We start from the raw sequence: 20,011 nt of genomic DNA, 5'->3' as shown, positions 1-20,011 counted from the left end.
GAGCATTGCATCACAGGAAGGGTGAATGAGCCCAAGCCATGACAAAGGAGAGGCTGCTGTGGGCCATGTATGAGTTTCAGAAGACATCCCCCCACCATATGTGGTATATGTATGCACAAACCATTGATTCCAACACTTTCATCTGGAGTACCACACTACCCCTAATCAAAGCACCTTGAACATGGGTAACATACAGCTGCTATTCAGCAGTTATTTTTCCCCACTGATGGATGTTGATGACGACACAGAGGCATTACTATACTCATCTTTTATTTTGACTAAAACAATAAATACTCCAGAAATTACATAACAGAATTACAAAATAACCCTTCAACTAGGAGCAGTCCATTGGTTCTCCTTTACACTGCGAACAATCATCTTTAAAGTGGAGGTCATCCAATTCTTCACCGACTTAAAAGTCTCAGAAATCAGATGAGCCTGCTGCTTGTGGGATCGTTGTCGTCCTCCGCTTCTTACCTTCTCTCCAGCTAGTGGAACAATGTCTGGAAGTATACATACTCTGTTGTGAAGTAAGAGGGGGTATCATTCGGTACAACACATGTCACTTTGAGCATGCTTATGTCCCACATAACTGTTGTTCAGTCCATTCCAACATTAGTCAACCAAAACCATGAAATGGCAATGATAGTCCATTCAAAATATGAAGTAGTTTCCACTTAGGGTTAAATCCTTCTGCAATACAATGCCTCAGAATGTAACACTGAACCTTGAACTGGTAGCTATTATGTGGCAATTTCAGAAATTAAAATGACCACAAAAAAAAACCACTTTAGGAAAAACTTGAAATATTAACTGAATGGCAAGTAAACAACATTATGACAGCATTTCTGACTTGTAGTACACAAGCCAGTATTAAGCAAGAATAAATACAGAACTCCTATTAGCCATCCTAAAGATAAAGCCATGAGGAATTAAATACAGTGTTCTGCCAGTGAGTAACAATCCAAGAAGTCTGGGAAGTCTTCAGTATTTTTGAAATGACTATTTTCAGTGGGGGGGAAAAACATCTACACTTATGTGCATCTGATACAATTATGGAACTGAATTTTTTTTTGGTCTGGTTCCTAAATTTCTGACAGAGCTTCAGGGTATTGTACTTTTCCTACATGGATATGCTCTGATCAAAAGCCCACATGGAGTCCTGCATTGACACAGACTGTCGCAGTACAACCAATGAAGGGGTGGGAAAGCCTCAAGTTAGTATAAGTTTCAAAGTAACACTGTAATCATTTTGTCATTTCTAGTCTACACTTACAGTAGATCAAGTGCTGACCAGGATATTGTCCTGTAGAGGTTATAGTTCTAGTGATGTATACTGTAAATAAATGGCCATGTCCGCCATTAAGTGAAATCTGCATCATCAGGGCTGGAGAATTATGCAAGTGTTAATATTAAGACTCTTGATTAAGAGTTAAATGCCCTTTAGCAGATGTTCGGACACTACGTTAAAGATGAATAATCTGCTTGTCTGATTTATCCAGAACCTAAATACTTGGCCATGCATTGTGAAACCCATGAACACTTAGTGTACAAAGTTAACTGCTTAAGCAGCATTTCTTATACAAAACGAAGTACAGTACCAAAAAAAAGTTTGAAGCAGGCAAAAAGGTATTTTGTTCCCAGATAATACATCCTGCAACAATGACGAAAGGAGGAAAATTGAGGAGGCTGAGCATGTTGAGCTGTTGTGGACGACAACTCTAAGGCTGTCTCACTCCAGTTCAGTTTAGGATTTCTGGCATCTGTCCCCAGGGTGTGCCGGTAGAGAGGTGGGTTAGCATGTTAGGTCAGCATAGCAGCGAATGGACTTAGCCCTCTCTGGCACTCACACGGGGCTCTGCCAGTGAGCTGTGAATGATACCAGTAATGGACTCCACACCCTCACCCTCCAGGAAAGTGCGATGGTCCCCCTCAATGATGTGCACAGAGACCTTTCCATCACACACCTGGAGATCAGACAAGACAAGCCAGCTGTCAGATTAATCCAAACACTAAAAAAAAGTTTAAATTTATACAAGTAATTTTCAATTATTTATAAAAATTGCCACATATCTGCAATTTCTACAGACACAATACATCCCATAACAAGCAGGGATATTTCATTACCAGATCCCTACCTCATGCAACCGGTAATCTGCACCAAGGCCATCGCTGTATTCGCTGCTCGTCTTGGCTCGCAGAAGAGTCACGTTCCCATGGTACTTGGTGGCTGGTACATAGCTGTCGGCAGCCTTCAGCTTGTAGTAGAATGTGGAGGCAGCAAAGTGCAGAGAGTCACGGCTCATGTTCTTGTGGCTGGATGTAATCAGGTCTACAGCCACATTCACTCTGGCCTCAAGGTCTGACAAGGGCAGCAGGGTCTCCAGGAGCTGAAGAACAGAGAAAAAGCCTGTTGGTACAAAGGTATTTGTGGAACACCCTGAGCATACTTGATATTGTGTAAAATAATGCACTGGTTGGATGAATGGATGATGCAAGGCTCTTTGAGTGTGTTCTGATGTATGGATGAGTGACCCACTGCAAGTAGTGCATCTAGCAGTGCAAGTCACCTTGGGTGAATAAGGTGTGCAGGCTGATGACACTATAGAATTCACTGGAAGTCACCTTGGAGAGAAGCATCTGCTAAATAAATAAAGCCTTTTTTACCTTGTTATACTCTATGCCGGTGAACTGTTGAATAAATGCGCACAGGGCTTCCGTTTCAGCCTCTGACTCTTCGCCTGGGGTCAGCTTTGCTCTGTAGCTCTGCAGAGCAAGGGAACAAGCAGATGTTTAGTGTGCACTGAGTCAAGAAGGGAAGAAGCCAAGAGATTGGAACTGGGTCCCAACTCCTCTCACCTGGGTATAGGCTGCAACATAGGAGTGCGAGCCATCGAACAGGAAGAGGTATTCCACTGGCTTCTGTGCCGCCTGCAGCTGTGAGCACATCTCAAAAGCCACGCATGCCCCGAAGGAGTAGCCAGCAACACGGTAGGGCCCTTCGGGCTGTACCTGGCACATGCACTCCACATAATATGATGCAAGGTTCTGGATGCTGTCCAGGGGGGCCGCTGGGGAGAGCAGGCATACAGTAAATCTAATACACTGCTTCACTAACATCATTAACAGCTATGAACAATGAAGGTTGCTTAATGTTACATATCACAATGTCAAGACTAATTACAATTTTAAAATGTACACATTAATATGACCTTGCTAGTATTTATGGCATTGTACTCAGGCTTATCAGTAATGAGTCCTGTAGAAACTTGCAAATCAAATCAATGTCACCCTAAATACTACAATTCCCATGAGCACTTGCTGCAGTGTGCGTGTACACATACTATTGGGCGCTTCGGCACCAGACTCCAGCAAGAGAAGGGGGGGAAAAAAAGTTGAAAATGTGGTAGTATACTGAGGGTGTGAAGACAGCATTGCTGTGAAAGCACTTGTCATGAAGTCGTCAGTTTCAAAAGATGTGTAGATGTTTCGGAAAAGCAGCGTCGGAAACATTGCAGACCCCTCACTGATTACTTGTGGATGTGCAAATAAGTATCAATCAAAACCAACGTTACTGTACTTGCTTGCTAGTAACTACATTGATTTTAAAAATTAAGATAACCAAGGTAACCTACTTTACATGCAATACCATTGTCAGATAGGCAATCTCAGAATGTGGGCAGATGAGGTCTGAGCAGCATAAATTAACATTAAGGTTAGACTAGAAAAGTGTTTAGAAAATTATACCCATTTTATTAAGCAAGGTGAAATTTTTCAACAGCATGGATGCACAAAAAGGGCTAAACTCATTTTTGTTCAAATGATAAAAAATGCAGTTACAGTCTCCAGTTACCTTTTGTGTGTGTGTGTGTGTGTGTGTGTGTGTGTGTGTGTGTGTGTGTGTGTGTGTTCGTTCCGTCCTGGGTGTGTCCCCTCCCCCTCCGGCCTTACGCCCTGTGTTACCGGGTAGGCTCCGGTTCCCCATGACCCCGTATGGGACAAGCGGTTCTGAAAATGTGTGTGTGTGTGTGTGTGTGTGTGTGTGTGTGTGTGTTGGGGGGGGCATTTTGGCTAATGAAAATGCTAAGTGGCTATTAACCTTGGAGAAATCACTAGCCACAGTGGCTGGTAAGCCAAAAAGTTAACGTCAAGCTCCGACTGCACTGTATGCTTAATGTCTGCTGCATGTCAGTCGATAGTACAATACGAGGGCGATGAGAGCCCACCTTTCGTGCACTGCAGACCGTAGCAGGGTACCCTGAGGTTGGCAGCGAGGGTGCGGAAGGCAGTGATTGAGCCCTCGATGGGGTGCACCAGGAAGAGGGGGCGTTCAGCACTCTGCACCTCATTCAGGCGGGTCACGGTCGGGCCGTCAGGGTTCACCAGGAGCTGGTTTACGTCAGACTCCAGCGGGAGTCCTGCTCCAGCCTTCTTCAGAGGAGAGGGCCGAGACTCTGCAAGTACAAAAGAAAAAAATCCACTGTAAACACTATACTTGCAGCTGAAAGCCTCGTTACATGATGAGAAATTACCAGATTGAGCAAGTCGTGCTCACCTTCAGCACCACTCTGCTGGCTTGACAGCTCACGCAGCTTGTTGATGGTCAGCTGGCGGATCTCACGCATGGACATGACAATGTCATAGTCACGCTCCAGTGTCTGACGGACTTCAACGCCCATGAGAGAGTCCAATCCCAAATCGGCCAGCGAGGCATCTGCATTCAGACTGTTGACATCACGCACACCTGCGGAAGGAAACGCGTAGACGAGGTGGTCAGCGAGGAAAACCTACTATGGCATTACGAGCAGCAATGTGCAGGTTTGAAAATGTTCTGCCAAAATCTTGAGGCTTATGCTGTACTTGTGTGCCAGATCTAAGTGAATATCACATACTGAATGGGCATGCCACAGGTGAACATTCTGAAGAGGTTCAATTTAGTACTTTGGCTAAAACATTAAACACTCAACCTACCCTCTTCATACACTCCCTGTCCCACACCCCCAATTGAATATTTATATTTTTATATATATATATATATATATATATATATATATATATTTAAAAAAAAAAAAAAAAAAAAAAAAAAAAAAAAAAAAAAAAAAAAAAAAAAAAAACACACACACACACGCTTCTCTTAGCTCAAGCATTTTCAGCTCTGAGCCTGTAGCTGGACAGAGAACTCACCCAAGATGTGTGCCACGGCCTCCACCAGATCCCTCTGGCCAGCACCTTCGTTCTTTGCAATCGCCACCCTCTCAGCCAACACAAAGCTTGACATGACAGGCAGGGGCTGATTGAGGAAGCGGTCCAGCACCTCCATGCAGGAAGAGATGCGCTGAGGCAGGGTACCACCAATGACAGCATCATTGCCACCCATTGTCTCTAAGACCACACCCACATCACCAATGGCACCCCACTGCATGGCCAGTCCAGGCAGTCCATCATGTCGTCGCTGCTCACAGATCCTTTCCATAGTAGAGTTGGCAAATCCATAGTTGCTCTGGCCTGCATTGCCACGGCCGCAACTCACAGAGGAGAAGGCTACAAAGTACTTGAGCTCCAGGCAGTGCTCCCTGGTCACCCTGTCAGGACAGTCCACCTTTACCACTCATGTCATGCGCCAACACTTAGATATGCTATAGAACACAGGTTTCACATTCCATTCTTCCATAGTCACTGGATATACAGATGCTCCTTGGCTAATGGTGGGGTTACGCTCCAATAAACTCATCGTAAGTTGGGGGGGAGTGGGGAAAAGTGCAGTACTACACTTACTGAACATGATAGCCTAGCCCAACTTAAACATGTTCAGAACACTTATCACAGCCTATAGCTGGGCAAATTTATGTTGGAGACACACAAGGGCATTCAGTAAATATGATGAGATGCGAAAACATTTTCAATACAGTATTGGTTGTTTACACTCATTAGTGTTGCTGCTACAGAGACTGCGAGTTTGGTCAAGTGGATGCTGTGGGTCGCTACCATTACCCAGCATCAGGAGAAAGTATTGTACCGCATATCGCAAATGTGGGAACAGATCAAAATTCAAATGCGGATTCTACTGAATGCGCATCACTATCATACCATCGTAACTCTGAAAAATCGTAAGTAGAGGAGCATCTATACACAACCTCAGCATTGTGTTTATCTTGATTTTGCATATATGCTAAATAAGCATATTTAATTTCCTCAGTAAGTATATTTGATATATGTGTAATTTTAAATATACAAATACTGGGTGAAACATAATTAGATGGCCAAATAGACTAGTTGGATCAATGAAGGCCAAAACTAGGACATAGCCTGGCCCTTCTCAAAACAGTTGGAGGCCAGCATCTCAGGAATGTTTCACACACTTAAGGCAGTTAGTGGGACAGAGCTGAAACCCTTGTTCCTTTGACTATAGAATGTTGCTTTTACCTGTCCAGGTGGATGGTCCCATCATACTTGGGCTTGTTGACCTCCTTGAAGAGATCTGGTGTCAGGTTCTCCAGCATGCCATCTTTAAGAACCTGGGGGCAGAAATGATGTTTGCAGGTAAAGTCTGACATTCCTGTTGAAGAGCCCCCCCCCCCCCCCCCAAGGTAACTTGGAAGAAAGGCTTACCATAGCAAGGTGGAAGACCCCACCCACAGGACCTAGTTTCCCAGCTTCAGCAATAAGGTGCTCTGTCCCCTCCAGGGTGCTGACATCATTGGTGGACACCAGCACCTGGACTCCCATGCTCTGCCACTCCCGCACACGCTTGGCCTGGTAACCTGATCACCACAGATTGACATGTTGGCCAATATTTTTAGCATATTACTCATGTGATGAACACTGGTGCATATAGTAGAAAGAAACTAAATCACACATCTGCAACTATTTCTTTCTCCTAATGTAATATACAAATTGTTTTCTGACATGTATGACACTTTGGAGAAAACCCTATCTGCTAAATGAACATTACATATTGGTTTTGCTTTGTCAGTTTTATTCTTATCACTTCCCCTGGTGATACTGGGGAAATTAAGCCAATTAAATAGAATATTGAACATGTAAGAACAGGAAGGGCTATCCTCTGTACATAGAGTCATCCCAGCCCACCCCCTCCATGAGTCTCACCATTTCTAATTCCAGAGCGAGAAGTCAGTACCAGCTTGCGGGCACCTCTTTCAGTCAGCCAGTGGGCGAGTTCCAGGCCAAAGCCACCCAGTCCTCCAGTGATGATGTAAGAGTGTGATGAGGGACAGTATGTGCGACATATAGCAGGTAGCACGAGTGGGGGAGCCTGCAAGCCAGTCCCTTGCTCCTCAGAACGTACCTATGGAACAAAGTAAGAAGTCACTGACTGGAAACCATTTTCAGGACTGAAAGTGCTCTCCTGGTAGTGTTTGCAAGACTGACCTGCAGCAAAACCTTGCCAATGTGCTTGCCCTGGGCCATAAAACGGAAGGCGTCCTCTACTCGGCTCCTCTCAAAGACTGTGGTGCGCAGCGGCTGCACCACACGTGCTGCAATGCCCTGCTGCAGGAGCTGGGATACCTCCTCCCACTCACGGTTTCCTTCCTCAAAGAGGGCATCAAGCAGTATGCCATGGAAAGCCACATTTTTTAGGAAAAGTGCCATGCCTGTGCAGGGACAGGGGTAACATTCACTTTGTCAGTTTAAGCAAAAACATTAACTTCAAGTAGACAAGTGTCCTTTGAGTCTGCCTCACTGTTAACTTGTGGTAGACATTCACTAACCAAGTGGTGAGTTGTTGGACAGGTCATATTTGCCAATCTCCAAGAAGCGCCCATGCCTGGCCAAGCAGCGTAAGCTGGCCTGCAGCTTCTCCTCAGCCAAAGAGTTCAACACCATGTCAACACCTGGCATAAGGACACATGGTCAAAACTGCTACATGGTTCATCACTGGCAGTGAGCTAAGGCTAATCCATAACACATATACAGACGTTAACACGACTCAAGGTTTACTTTCCATTTGCAGTAGTCAAGTTTAACAGGAATGAAGTACTACAGTAGTCATGAGTAGCAGCAGCTGTGTACAGGCAGTAACTCACCCTTTCCCTTTGTGTGTAGCAGCACATGCTGCTCAAAGGAGGTATCTCTAGAGTTGGCGAAGGATTCGGTCGCCAGCTGTGGGAACCGCTGCTGCAGGTAAGCACGCTTCTCTGCCGACCCTAATGAAACACAGGTAAAAGATAGCTTTGTCAGAGCAGGAACTACAGTCTGAAATATTTTGATATTTACAAAAAGCTTATATCTGCCATGCAACTATCATGTGGTGCATTTGAGGAAACCAGGAAGTCACTAAATCAAAATCCTAAAACTGTAGTTAGACCATAATCTCAAATAATGATTGGAGGTGCTCACCAACAGTGGTGAACACGCGGCAGTTCTGACTCAGGGCTATAGCAATGGCAGCTTGGCCAACACCACCTGAACCGGAGTGGATAAGCACGCTTTCACCAGGACGCAGCCGTCCGCGCACCACTAGCGCATAGTAGGCTGTGGCATAGACCACTGGCACCGAGGCGGCCTGTTCCAGCGTCCTGCCACAGAAGGGTGCCGGGTTGGTCAGTACCATCAAGTTAACGGAAGGCTTAGCTGAAGATTAATTATACTTCAGATTTCAGTGAGGAAAGTTAAATTCCTGTGTCAGAGAATCCCCTACTCAATTTAATAATCTTTTCCCACTTAGACACTGCACATCAGCATCATCACTCACCAGCTGGAGGGCACCTCCCACAAGAAGCGCTTGTCAGCATCTACACAAGTAGCCAGACCTTTAGCAGGAAGCAGGCCCATCACTCTGCGCCCGTTGGAATCACAGCCTGAAAACTCCATTCCCAGCATACACTGCTGTAGTGCCAGGTCTCCTGAGACGAGGATGAAAGAGTCAGGGCCACCAAGTACCGGAATGGAAACTGAAGTCCTTGTACCAGGTGGCTACAGTTAGTCTTACCTGGAATAGCATCAGGTGGCAGCTTTCCTGTAGCCAGCATGATATCCCTGAAATTGAGGGAGGCATAGTAGACACAGCAGAGCTGCATGTTGGGGTTAATGGGAGTAAAGTAGCGCAGAGGTGAGATGATCCAACGAAGGGAGGACAAGTCCCCACGTGTGAGCACGTTCACATATGCATGTTCCGTTAACTCCTCTCTGAGTTCTGTAGAACAAAATAAATTGCATATGAGCAGCTCTAGAATATAAGAAATAGCATCCTGGTACCCAGTTAGAGTGTTACACCAAGATTCAAGTTTGAAATCCTAAGCAGATAAAGGCAATGACAAAGTTCATCTGCATGTCACTAGCCACTTGCACCAAAGCAATGCGGCTTCTTGTTTTAGAAAGGAAAGGAGTACTCATGCAGAAGGACCAGAAGCCACCTGCCAGCACACCCTCACCCTGTGGGATAAGCTGGTGCCGGAAGACTCCCCACTGGCCATCCCGGTACACATTGATGCTCAGGTCCCTTTCCAGCACAGACTGGATGTCCTTGTGTGATGGAAGCAGGCAGGGGGCTGCTGATGATTTCTTCAGATTGGACACAAATGCACACCTACACATATGGAATCAGTTTGCTTTATTTCACTTAAGGGATTAAACCCCACAATAGTGCACACTTCATAAGCTTCAAAACTGTAAACACGTTAAGTCACATCTCATGCTATACATCAGTAGATTGCAGTGTTCTCACCTAATGCGACTGCCACCCGGTTCCTGCCGGAGGCAGTTGACCATCCCAACTACACCAGAGTGTGCCTGGGATGCAGTCAGCCACACGCAGCTATCTGAAGGTTCAGCTAGGAGTGACTGTGTGAAAAGAGGATGTAGAGGATTTATTTAAATAAAAATTTTAAAAAAGCTTCAGATTCAAGGAATGTCAGAAAATATTTAACGGAATATACCTTGAGGGTTTCCACCCATTTGTAGTCAGCATTGTCCACAGATAAGACGACGGGTTCCGGTTTGGTGCTCCGACGCCGGCATAGGAAGAGCACAGTGCCATAGAAGGACTTCTTCATAGCAACCACATTAAGCGAGGCCTGGCTGAACACCTTCTCCCATTCCACCTGCAACAGAGGTAGAGCATGTCTACGAGGGCCCCACACTGTAATCAATAGACCGTGAAGGATTGGGGATGGTAGTCTTATTCACCTGTGACAACAGGCCTTGCTGAATGTTCTGGGAAGTAAGAAAGGCCACCGTTTCTCCCAGGGTGTCCCCCTTGAGCAGCGTGTGGAGCAAGACAAAGCCACCCTCCTTGGCTGCTGATGCCAGATTTCCCACCATTACTGCAGGATTAGGGAGAGTGCTTGCCACACAGTTGCATGCCACCAGATCTACCCCACCCAGGCCACCAGGGACAGGGGCCTTGTAGGGGTCCCACTGGCCAGTGAAGAGCCCCAGTTCCTCAAACAAGCACTGATGGGGGGCCAGTAGGTCTGCTGCAACGTCAGTGGCTGTGTACTCCACGCGAAGCATTGGCTGAATGTTGAGGAGACCAACAGCACGGGAGAACATGCGACCATCAGTGGAAAGAGCCTGTGAAAAAAAGAAGAGTTGCAAAATTACAGCTATACCACTAAAGCAGCCTATCCAGAGCTTTTCAAAACTACTTAGCCTTTCTTCAGGCCAATGTACATTACAACTAAGTTGAGTGAAGTTCACTGTTCTGGGACAAATCTCCTGTATATAAGTCATGTGCTGATTCCTCAGTTTACAGACAATTCAGGTGAGAAGTCCATTCATAACTTGAATGTTTATACCACAAGGAGCTAGTATACTCCTCTGATGTCAGTCAATGCACCAGGCATCAGAATAGTGGATGTCCCCACCTCTAGCACTTTGATTTTCCCTGGCGTGGTGTTCTCCAGGGCAATGTCCAGGCAATGCCGCAAAGCCGTTGAGTCCAGAAGTCCATTAAGTAGAGGGTCCTGTAGAAGGCAGTCACGCTCACCCTGCACAGTCTGCTGCAGCTCTGAGCTTAGGTTCCCATTCAGCTCGAGAGTGCACAGGGAGAACAGCAGACGCAGTAGCCCCTTTTCTGCCACATCAGTGATTAGCTGGCCTTCTGCTGCCTCTTCCACACCAGGGATGGAGATCTTCACCCCTTGCTGCACCAGCTTACGCTGCAGTCTATGGATCAGGCCTGTCAAGAGTTGTAAAGCAACATGGAGAATGGACCCTTTCATCATCATTCAGACAGCTGAGTCCATTGCTCAAACCATACTATTGTACCCTAGGGTCCCAATGAAAGGTATTGCTTAGTTAGATAGTTGCTCCACATATTTTGTAATTAATACTAATTTCTATCAAGTCTATTAAGTCAGAAAAACAACCATATATCATTCAGAACTGACTTGGTGAAATGTACTAGTTTTTAACCTAGAGTATGTTAACTATCCATAGAAAACCAGCTCTAATTTGCTGGCAGCAATTTTAGTGAATGTTTGTTTAAAATGTGTGAATTGCAAAGTACAGCTACTAATGTCAATACAGTACTAAATTTCCTACATTAGCTTTAATTTAAGCATTTTAACAAGACTTAACTCACTTTTTGGCAGGACCACTAGCACTCTTATAAAAGTTGTTTACTTCAGCTATGTGCAATACTTTAAAAGAGAACAAAAATAAAATTCATGTTGAGCAAAATACAAGAATATTTTTACTGGTTAAACACCAAATCAAAACGGAACACTTGGAGTGACAGGTAAATTTAAAAACTTTGGCACCCTACTGTACCCTAGTACAAGAATGGCATCTACCTTAGAAAGCAACTCAACTTTAGTTAAGACTTGGATCGCTACCCACTTCTTGCAGACCAGTCATAAGAGAGTCACTTGCCTTTGCAGCTCCTGAGCTGCTCCACAAGCTTCTCACTGGTCCTTAGGCACTGTGTGTCCATGTACGGTACAAAAACAAACTCCTCCAGGGTTGGTGGGGTCTGTTGCTGCTGACGTCGTGGTGCTACTGTGGCATGGAGCCCTGAGATTTGGACTCCACCTGCCACAATGTTGTCCAGATAACGGTTGACCTGGACATCCACAGCTGCAGGAGGGCACAAGATCAATATTTACCCCCACAAAAACATATTTTAAAATTTCAAAGATCAAGAGCCAATGATAGGGTTGGGGAGGGGTCATCAATGGGAGATGGAAAGAAGCGCACCTTTTCTGCCTTCCCCGTAATCTTGGACTCTGTCATCATGCAGAGAAGGGTCTATGCATACGGAGCGGATGCGTGTGGGGAGCCGCAGACTGCGGCCCGACAGGCCCACCACAATCATCTGCAACATGGTGTCCAGAAAGGTGACCCAGTTCCCCATCCACAGCAGCTTCCCACTGTCACCTGGGCCATTGAGGAGGTTGTTAATCTCTGGGAAATTCACTGAAAGTTCAGACATACAGCAGGAATGGTGGCTTCTCACCAGCATTGTTAGATTCCAGGATGCCCTGGAACGTTTTGCCATAATCATAACCCCGCAGGCGGAGCTCCTTGTAAATGTCGCTGGCTGTGAGGCGGAGTTTGGAGTCATCCTCTTTTGACTCCGTAGCTTGCTCCATTTGGGAGCGGAATGTGTCCAAAGCATTCTCTTCGAGGATGCTCACTTTACCTGCAAATAGAGAAGCAAACATGAGGAGGACTTGTGCACGTGATCACTCATGAAACCTGAAGATGAAGAGAGAGGGTTCCTACCACTGACTGCCAGGTTGCCATTCTCAGAGACCTCAAACTTGTTGGTGGCAGGCATTAGCCTGACTTCAAGCTGAACTGAGCCTTTTAAAAAAAGGAAAGAAAAGAACCAATGTCACTGCACACAGGACAGCATGGCCCTATTAGTTGGGCTGACCCATGTGGCTACCGGACATTGGAACACAACCGCAAAACACTTTACTCATATGAGCTGAAAGTCAATGTTGTGACAAGGTTTCCACTCGTCCCTCACCAGTCTTGGGCAAAATGGTAGCCCGGTGAATGGTAACATCCTCAAAAGTGACAGGGGTCTGTTCCATTACTGCACCCAAGCTCCTCAACAGGGTTCTCCAAGCCAGCACCAGGTAGCCTGTGGCTGGGTATAGCACTCGGCCATCAATGCAGTGGCCTGTCATGTAGTAGTCTGGAGACTCAGGATTCATATCTGTTCAACACAAAATTAAAACCGTATAATCTCTAGACAAAACCAGTTGAACCATGACCATTTCCCAGAGAACCTCAATATTCTAGTACTTGCCAATATTGTAGACTGTGGCTGAGGTGGAGCCACCAGAACCTGAGGGAAAGTCATCTGGTGATGGAACATCCCAGGTCTGGGAGTGGTCCCAGATAACGTGGGGAGAGATGAGAGGAGTTCCAGGTGGAACAGGGTACATCACTGAGGGATACAACTTGTTGGTGTCCATGTTGATTCTGTCAGAGAAGGAATGCCATCAGTGTAAAACAGAATTTGACAGCTCCAGCCATTAGAACCAGTGAGGGAGAAGCACAAAGGAAGCTACTGGAAAACACCCACCCATTCATGTACACCTTGCCAATGTGTGACAGGAAAAACTCCAGGTTGCTAGGGTAACCTCTCTTCATCAGCGGTAGGATGGAACAGGTAGGTTTCAGGCTGCGCTTCAAGATGGCCTGCAGGGGGAGCCACAGTACTGTCAGAGCAGCCATGCATTTTGAAAGGAGACAAACATCCAGGTGAACAGCTGACATGGAAACAGGTGGTACCTGAAGCAAGGCATGTGGGGCAATCTCCACAACCACAGCATTGTCTGGCACCAGGCGCAGTCCTTCCTGGAACAGTACAGGGCTCACCAGGTTGTTAACATGGTACTCGGCAGAAGAGTAGAGCGCCAGTGGGCTTTCCCAGTCCGACTGCGGGATAGAGGTACTGATCCAACGGGCTGACCTTGCCTTTGGCTCCTTTATCACCTATGGTGGGAACAAAAGCTTTTGCTCAACAGTTGTGCTCCAGCATCACTGCTGCTTCAGGCCAGCAGATGACACAGAGCTGCAAAAACCTCATCTAAGATGAACCCCAGGGCTTACCTTCTTCAGTGCAGACAGTAATGCTGGAGCAATGGAGGCCATGTAGTACGAATGAAAGGCTACACCAGCACTGCGTACCTCCTTAGCAAATACCCCACTCTCCTTGAGCTGGGCCACAAACTGGCTCACTGCTTCCTGCATGGCCACACACACACACACACACACACACACACGTCACATCAGCAGTTGTTGGCAAGTAAGCTGTACAGAGATGTATTTTCACTACTGCACAGGGAAATAAACTGCTTCACAGAGCATTTACTTCAGTTTTAAAAACAGCCAATAACTTGTCAACTCGCAGCATTTCACACATCCGTACAGCCTGACATTTTTAGTGGGAAAGTTCAGGATAAGCATGTTGCTCATGGGTACTGAAGCAATAACAGGAAACAGATCTGAAAATAGGCAGTTCGTGTATTCTTATCCACTACATGCACTTCCCCAAAAATGCAAGGTGTACAACGTGGATAGTCTGATCAGGACAAAATGCCACATACCTGCGGACCAGAAATGGTAACGGTGTCCTCGGCATTGTGGCATGCGGGAACCACCCCCTGTGGGCACTGGGCTTTGCACTCCTCCCATGTCAGCCCTGCATGTATGTAAAAGCAAGCAATTGTATGTAAAAGCAAGCAATGCTGATCATCTGCACAATCCTAGTGAGTTTCTTTCCTGATGCACTGAGTAGAATTCAAAACAAGACAGTCAAACTTCGAGAGGTGTCTATGGGGGCTCCAAATAAAATATAGTGTAATGCAAAGTTAAATTTGTGCTCTCCAAAAAAAATGCAGGAGAAACTGCTATAACCGGTACAGAAGCATCCAGAAACTACATAAATACATATAATTTATACACACACAAAGTTTGAACACAAAACTGATACAAGCATGCATGCATATATATATATAAAAATTTGAATTCATGTATGATTAGTTTTGTTTTCACATTAAGTGAATGTATAGTTACCACTGAGTGCTGGCCTTTTAACAGTATTTTGGTTGCAAAACACTTATTTCTACAGAGAAAATTGCAAAAGAACACTGATGCATCAGTTCTCAAATTTGGAGTAGAACACTGCAGTTCCCAGATATCCAGTATGAGTACCCACCTACAGCAGCCATGCCCCCTGCAGGCAGGTTGGCCTCCTTAATGCAGCGACCTCTCCAGTAGGCCGCCAGGATGGCCTCACTGCGACTGAGTGAGCCGTCAGCATAGCCGCAGGCCAGCTCACCCACCGAGTGACCCACGATGCCATCTGGCTGCAATCCCATTTTTTGCAGCAGGTCAATCTGAGCAATCTGTATGTATTTGAGATACAAAATAAGCCAAAGTTTATTTACATTCTAACAGAAGACAAGCGAGATCCCCCCTACTTGGGCTGAGATGTTTCAGTAGTCATGACAAAGCAGAACTCCTGTCCGTCTTACCTGTATGGCAGCAAGCCCCACAAAGGCATGGACCGTGTCCTCAAAGGTGGTCTCGTCGGCCTCCATCAACAGGTGCGACACACAGAGACCAGTATCCTGGAGCGCCTTATCCGAGCGCAGGATGGAGTCTCGGAACTCGGGCAACTGCATCAGACTGCGGCCCATTCCAGCCCACTGGGTGCCCATTCCTGCCAGTGCATTCATCATCAGTTACTTTCCTAATTTTTCCACATTTATGGAAATTCTGCCATACAGCAGAACGTAAGCTACAAAATTACTACACAGGATGGACTAATTGTCCAAGACGCCTCACCTGAGCAAATGTACCACAAAGGTCTGGGTGTGGGCTGTGCCTGTTGAATTTCAGTGATGTCTGACTCGGCAGCAACCAGAGAATAGCCTCTGTATGGCATGCTGGCAGTGGGCATGCCGGAAATGTCATTCAGCATGCTCAGGAAACTAGCACTGCTGCTGTGGTCCTTGGCTCTTTGGAGCAGCGTGCTGACAGCTTCTTCTGTGCGGCCGCAAGCCTGCAACAGCCGGGGAATGGAGGGAGACGAAGGGGAAGCGAGGGATGGGGCCAAGGCACCAGGGGGCCGCAAGATCACATGGACGTTGGAGCCACCAAAGCCAAAGGAGTTTATACCAACAATGCCGCCTTTGACTGGCAAGGGCTCAGAGACCACACACACTCTCCCATCCAGCAGGGCCAGGATGTCAGGGTTGGGGTTGTGGAAGTGAATGTTGGGGGCCCACATGCCGTGCTCAAGGGAAAGGACAACCTGAGGACAAGAGCTTGGTTAGCAAAGAAACGAAGCAGATACTGTGACAGTCTAAGGTCAGGCAGAAGAGGCAAGGGCTTACTTTGGCAAGGGCAGCCAGGCCAGATGCAGGCTCAGGATGTCCCATGTTGGACTTGGTGGAACCAATCAGCAGAGGTTCACGTTTTGACTGGCAGAAGACACTGACAATGCCATTCACTTCCTGCGGGTCTCCGACCTAGAGGACACCGATTCGATTGCTCACATGGAAGAGAGGCATATGGCATAGTTTCCTCCACATCTACTACAGCTTGACCATAGCATGGCAAACACATTAGAACGTAGGTCTGCAATGCCAGACTTACCTTAGTGCCTGTCCCGTGGGCCTCAATGTACTCCACCTGCTCCGGGGAGATGTTGACCTCCTGGTAGAGGGAGCGCACCAGGCGCTGCTGCATCTCGCCGGAAGGGAAGGTCACACCTGATTAGACAGGGAACATGACTCATCATGCCATGACTATATACGTGGTCAGGGGGACCCCAATGTCATTCAAAACATACATCTCCCCTCCCCACTCTCCTATAACTCATCTGCCTTCTTGGAAAATACTGTACAGGTGAACAGGAAGGACTATGCTTAAAATACATTTTTCTTGCTGGCATCCTAAATGCCTCCCTTAGATTTTCATACACAAACACTTTTATGCAAATCAGCTGTACAACTTCCAAACAGGAAGAAGTTTATGATATATAATCCAACAAGCAAAGAATGTCAAAGACAAATCAGCTGTACAACAAACTGAAAAGAAAAATGTGCAAAAGGGAAAATTTAAGCTGCACAAAAAGGAAACTTAGTACCAATACATGATACTGTGCCATGGAATAGGTATTATATATTGAACTTATAATCAACTAACAGCTAAAGGAAAACTAAGTCATCAGTACTGCAGCAGGACTCAGAATCCATCATGTTTATGATGTAAAATAGGACATCTCCATAGCTATTGTACATGGGTGAGAAAGGAAAAAGCGCGCGCGCGCGCACACACACACACACACACACACACACACACACACACACACACACACACACACACACACGGTATTCTCAAAAACAGGTAGCTATAAATGCATGGTATAGGCTAGCAATAGACACTCGAAGAGAGGAGGTAGTCACAACAGCTTCAATGTGTGTACACATACTCGGGGGTGCAGGGCCTCCTGTAGAGTCCAACAATACAAGGAGTATCCTGCATTGAGGACCACAGGACAGATGCCACAGCGAGTCCTAGAGATATTTGGCTGGAGCTCATGTCTCTTTTTAAAGATGACATAGTAAATGTGACAAGAGGGACTAGGGGAAAGGTCTCCTGACAGCACTCCAACATTTCATTCAGAAATCTCTGATTTGAGGGGCTTGCTGCCACACAAGGATAATCTCTCACATTCTTGACTGAACTCCAATGTGAGGAATTGCTCAGTACCTTGCTCCTTGTAGCCATCTGTGTTGTTGCCAGCATTGAGGATTGTGGCATAAACCCGCTTCGCCATGGACCTCCTGGTGAGCAGCACAGCCACAGCTGCCTCGGAGCGACAGTACCCATCACCTGAAGAACGCAACATTGCATCAAAACCAAAGTTGTTCACACCTCATTAATTTCCTCTCAAACACTGCCCATTTGTCAATCTGGCCACACTTGTTGCATAGTTTATGGCGAGAATGCAGTTGAAAAGGTTTTACTGCGTACCTGAAGCATCAAAGGACCTGCAAGTACCTCCAGGACTGAGCATACCAAGCTTCATGAACTGCACTGATGTATTTGGTTTTAGCAGGAGGTTGACCCCACCCACCAAAGCAGAATCGCAGTGCCCATGTCGGATAGCATGGAAGGCATTCTCCAGGGCTAGCAAGCTCGAGGAGCATGCGGTGTCAATGGCAGTGCTGGGGCCTGAGGAACACACAGGGAATCCAGGGAAGTTTGTTCACACGCAGACATCTTAAGGTTCTTTTCTTGACTGTGTCTTTTTCCCTACTTTAGGGCAAAACTTGCACTGCCTTTGGACTTTCTGAAGAACTCACTAATCTCCCAGTCAATGCAAGAAGTTATCATAAAAGCCTTGACTCCAAGGATGTTTCAATTCTTGCCTACCATTAAAGTCAAAGAAGTAGGAGAGGCGGTTGGCAAACATAGCACGCTGACAGCCTGTCATACTGTAGCCCAGAAGTTCCTCTGGATCTCGGCTGAAGGCTTCTCCCGCTTCAGATCCGCTGACTCCAATGTACACCCCTGTCTTGGAACCACGCAGGGACAGTGGGTTTATACCTGAAGAGATCAAGACAAGAGATTGCTAAATGTAATAAATGAGCAGTTCTGTAGACTACTACACCTCAATCTTTGTATGAAACCACAGCTTTAACATCTTCTCAGAAACTAGAGATGATGCATCATACAAAAAGTTAAGAGCCCTTTTCATTCATTCATTCATTCTGTATGCTGCAGGAATAGATTAGACCAGAATAGTATCAATGTCAAACAACCTTCAGCAGGAAATGCTGTCCCCCCCCCCCAGAGTAAGAATTTAATCTTCCATGCGATTCCAACAGCACTTTGGCTCACCTCCATCTACAATAGCTTCATATGATATTTCTAACATGAGTCTGAGCTGGGGATCCATAGTGTGAGCTTGCTTCGGATGAACCCCAAAAAAGGAGGCGTCAAACTTATTGATCTCCTTCAGTTTCCCATTCCTTCTGGGAAGGCCATACAAGCCTGTGGTAGAAAGAAAAAAAGAATGTAAAAACAGGCCTTTGAGACATTTCCGTACTTCTTCAGAGCTGTGGGGGTGTTAAGAGGATGCAGGGTATTCCTTCTTTGCGAGTTCCTTTCACACCAACAAAATAGTCCCACTGTTGCACATGACTGGAGGGAATTAAAGGGGTGCCAGTGAATGCATAAAGCAAGGCTCTATTCAGAGAGGAAATTCCTGCCAGTACTGCAGACAGAGAAGGTAAAAATCCCTACAACAGCATTCGTTACATGAAAAAGATTTTAAATATTGACAATTCCTTATTTTTATGATAATAAGGAGGTGTTACTGATTTAGAGGAAAGTTAGTTCAACTGGCATCTAACTTGGAATGGCCCTCCATCCCTTACCTGGTTTCCACCGCCTATCATCTTCTGTCACCATGTCCACTCCATTGAAGAGGTTTTCCCAGAATTCCTGCAGATTACCAGACTCAGGGAGCCTGCCTGAAATTCCAGCTATTACAATTTCCTCCATTGTGTAAGAGTTCCTGTAGAGAAGAGGTAGGACAAACAAGTTCAGCACAAAGCAAGCCAGAAAAATGTCTTTTTGTACAACACAACAACTTCCTGCCATCATCTGTTAATCTCAAGCGTGGAGATGGAGAACATTCATTTAATGTCAATTAAAAAGAGAAACCCAGAGATCGAGTCACCCAGAACATGACAGTGGAGTGGAAGTGGCACGGGACTATGACAAACTTTTGTTCTCCTCTCAGTACCCAACTGCTTGTATCACAGCCTTTCCAGAAAACCTTAGCGGAGAGAGGCACAGCAGAACTGAAATTCCTTCTGTTGTCAGGATGCAGAGCACAAGTAACCCTCTTGTGCCCTTGAAGCGGTAAACCAAACAAAGCACAGGATTCTGAAGCCACTGAACTGAAGCACAATTCACTGAGAAAATACAGAAATGCAAATGCTTGTCAAAGGCATCAGTATATGGGAAGCTTTTGCAGGCCTTGGAATTACAAACGCATGGTTGGCCT

General features: G+C 46.0%; 1 protein-coding gene across 1 annotated transcript; it reads right to left on the bottom strand.

Moving 5' to 3' along the window:
- Window positions 1-253: 253 nt before the first annotated feature.
- Window positions 254-19,516, bottom strand: fasn (fatty acid synthase). The gene is made up of 41 exons (XM_029246681.1): window positions 19,377-19,516; window positions 18,838-18,990; window positions 18,370-18,543; window positions 17,968-18,168; window positions 17,704-17,826; window positions 16,585-16,700; window positions 16,323-16,457; window positions 15,772-16,240; window positions 15,459-15,646; window positions 15,140-15,329; window positions 14,529-14,623; window positions 14,032-14,166; window positions 13,711-13,914; window positions 13,502-13,617; window positions 13,223-13,398; window positions 12,938-13,129; window positions 12,688-12,768; window positions 12,419-12,604; window positions 12,160-12,339; window positions 11,836-12,039; window positions 10,827-11,140; window positions 10,147-10,533; window positions 9,897-10,061; window positions 9,686-9,801; window positions 9,393-9,547; window positions 8,951-9,154; window positions 8,714-8,864; window positions 8,359-8,537; window positions 8,046-8,165; window positions 7,731-7,853; window positions 7,390-7,613; window positions 7,108-7,306; window positions 6,610-6,761; window positions 6,424-6,515; window positions 5,185-5,582; window positions 4,556-4,744; window positions 4,227-4,454; window positions 2,860-3,071; window positions 2,668-2,766; window positions 2,139-2,390; window positions 254-1,967 (listed from the first exon to the last, which is right to left on the bottom strand). Exons 1-41 carry the CDS (start codon window positions 19,501-19,503, stop codon window positions 1,830-1,832), a joined length of 7,542 nt encoding a protein of 2,513 aa, XP_029102514.1. The 5' UTR covers window positions 19,504-19,516; the 3' UTR covers window positions 254-1,829.
- Between the last annotated feature and the right edge of the window lie 495 nt (window positions 19,517-20,011).

The sequence above is a fragment of the Scleropages formosus genome, chromosome 20 (genome assembly GCF_900964775.1).
Source record: "Scleropages formosus chromosome 20, fSclFor1.1, whole genome shotgun sequence".
In the NCBI taxonomy this organism is placed as follows: Eukaryota; Metazoa; Chordata; class Actinopteri; order Osteoglossiformes; family Osteoglossidae; genus Scleropages; species Scleropages formosus.
This window is presented reverse-complemented; position numbering and strand designations above follow the sequence as displayed.

Excerpts from the sequence above, each read along its gene's own strand:
- fasn (XM_029246681.1), bottom strand. The coding sequence starts at position 19,503 with ATGGAGGAAATTGTAATAGCTGGAATTTCAGGCAGGCTCCCTGAGTCT. Across the intron at positions 12,769-12,937 it reads TACCATTTTGCCCAAGACTG|GCTCAGTTCAGCTTGAAGTC; the intron begins GTGAGGGACGAG and ends TTTTTTTAAAAG. Across the intron at positions 7,307-7,389 it reads TTGGCAAGGTTTTGCTGCAG|GTACGTTCTGAGGAGCAAGG; the intron begins GTCAGTCTTGCA and ends TTTGTTCCATAG.